The sequence below is a fragment of the Egretta garzetta genome, unplaced genomic scaffold, assembly GCF_000687185.1.
Source record: "Egretta garzetta isolate BGI_Z169 unplaced genomic scaffold, ASM68718v1 scaffold365, whole genome shotgun sequence".
Taxonomy (NCBI): domain Eukaryota; kingdom Metazoa; phylum Chordata; class Aves; order Pelecaniformes; family Ardeidae; genus Egretta; species Egretta garzetta.
In genome coordinates, this window is record NW_009259602.1 from 1,210,439 (window position 1) to 1,212,418 (window position 1,980).

At 66.4% G+C, this 1,980-nt stretch overlaps 1 protein-coding gene across 1 annotated transcript in view; it reads right to left on the reverse strand.

The window, feature by feature from the left end:
* Positions 1-1,980, reverse strand: part of LOC104125953 (membrane frizzled-related protein) — a 5,124-nt gene that overhangs the window by 1,529 nt on the left and 1,615 nt on the right. The window contains exons 3-8 of the mRNA XM_035893935.1: positions 1,874-1,975; positions 1,043-1,286; positions 818-948; positions 542-667; positions 327-403; positions 7-181 (exon numbers count right to left, since the gene is read on the reverse strand). Coding sequence (XP_035749828.1) covers positions 7-181; positions 327-403; positions 542-667; positions 818-948; positions 1,043-1,286; positions 1,874-1,975 — 855 coding nt within the window. The remainder of the gene's footprint in view (positions 1-6; positions 182-326; positions 404-541; positions 668-817; positions 949-1,042; positions 1,287-1,873; positions 1,976-1,980) is intronic.

Consider the following 1,980-nt stretch of genomic DNA (forward strand, 5'->3'; position numbering starts at 1 on the left):
CAGGGCTGGAGATCCCAGGCCTGTGCCTGTCCCTGCCCATGAGGCTGGCGGCCCCCGTGCCTGCGCTGTCGTGCACCTCCACGAAGTCGAAGCTGCAGTCCTCATGCGACTCCAGGCTGAAGTTGTGGAAGTGCAGGTCGATGACGTGGCCCATGGGCACCGAGATCTGCCAGAGGCACAGCTGCAGGGCAGGGGGCAGCCGGCAACACCCGTGAAGCCAGGCAGGGGCACCCCCATCTCTCCCTGGTGGGAGGTTGCCTTCCTCCCTGCCTGCCCTCATCCTCACCCTCCTCCCACTTCCATCCCGCCGGCATCCCTTCTCTCACCTGCTGGTGTGGGTACGGCTGGGGATGGCTCGGGGTGGAGAAGTGCCCCTCCAAGGTGGTCAGTGGCCCCCCACACTCTGGAGGGGCACACACACGTGCAGCTTTACCCCCTGCCCCTCTCCCTTCTCCCCACTCCCCCGCCCCTGCCTCCCACTGCCCATCGCCATGCCCTCTGGCCGAGGGGGCTGTGGGCTGCAGGCAGGGGGCTGGCCCACCTTTGTCTTTCAGGCTGCAGTTGGCCTCATCGCTCTTGTCCACGCAGTCATGGAAGCCGTCGCAAACAAAGCCCAGGTGGAGGCAGAGCCCCTGGTCGCACAAGTGCTCATCCCAGGCACAGCTCTCTGCAGCGCAGGGCAGAGACGACCAGGCTGGCAGTGGTGTCCCCCTGGGCACCCCCAGTGCCCTGGGCGTTACGGGAGACCCCCCTGGTGCTACCCACTGCCTGCCCACAGCAAGGAGTCCTGGCAGTGCCCGGGGGCGGGGGTACTCACTCTCACTGGGGGCCACGGCGCGGTAGCGGGCACTGAAGCCTGGGGCGCCCACGCTGCTGTCGGAGACGAAGGTGACGCGCAGGTGGTTGGAGTTGGTGTTGAAGGTCGGGGGGACCACGTTGCCGCAAAACCTGTGGGCACGAAAAGGGGCAACACTGCTCGCCCCTGGAGACGCTGCCCCCTCCCCACTGCACCGCCACAGCCCCTGCGTGCGGGGGGCCCTACCTGGTCGGACCCCCCCGAGCCGGGGCAGGATCTGTGCTGCTGGCCCCCTGCTCCTCGTAGAGCTCCACACGGTCGAAGAGGCAGGAGGCAGTGCCCTCCACGCTGAACGTCTCCATCTTCAGCTGGATGGCGAGGCCGGGGCCCACCTCGATGCGCCAGATGCAGAGTGCGTCGGGCGGGTAGGGGCCGGGGTAGTTGGGAGAGCTGAAGGAGCCCTCGGGGCCCCGCAGGGTCCCACCGCAGGCTGCACGGGGCAGCAGCATGGGCATGAGCTAGTGCTGCAGGGCACTGCCGTCCTGGCACATCGCCCCACATGAGACTTACCCGGTGCTGGTGTGCCAGCTGTGGGCAGCCAGCTCTGGGTGGGGGTGGCAGCTGTTTTGGGGGCCGGAAGGGCCCTTCCGGGGGGGGGCGGGGGGGGGGGGGGGTAGTTCCACCAAAGTCGTGCGCATCGCAACATGGCAGCTTGTCCTGTTTATATGTAGCAAAGTGTTACATATACATGAAGTTTCCCAATACGCCTATACAAGGGAGAAATGGCTGCAGGGTGGGGAAGGGGCTTAGGAAGCCCACCCAGCCCCATCTCCTGTGCTCCCACCCTACCCCACACGTGCAGGTCCCAGGGGATCCCACACAGCTCTCACAGGGCCCAGTGACCTTGCTGCATCGCAGGAAGGTGGAGATCCCCCTTGCTCCTGTGCAATGGGCAGACCCTGGGAGGTCCTGTGTAGGATGGATGCCCTCGCTGTCCCCCTCTCCTCTGAGCTGGTTCTGTGTCCCCCACCTCATGGCCACAGCCCGTCCCCCAGCCCTCCCTGCTCGGGCACTCACGGTGGATGACGATGCCCAGCAGGAGGGCGATGAGGAAGAGGAGGACTGTGCTCATCAGAGCCACGCAGAGCCAGGTGAACTTGCAGTCAGCGCGGTATCGCCCTCCT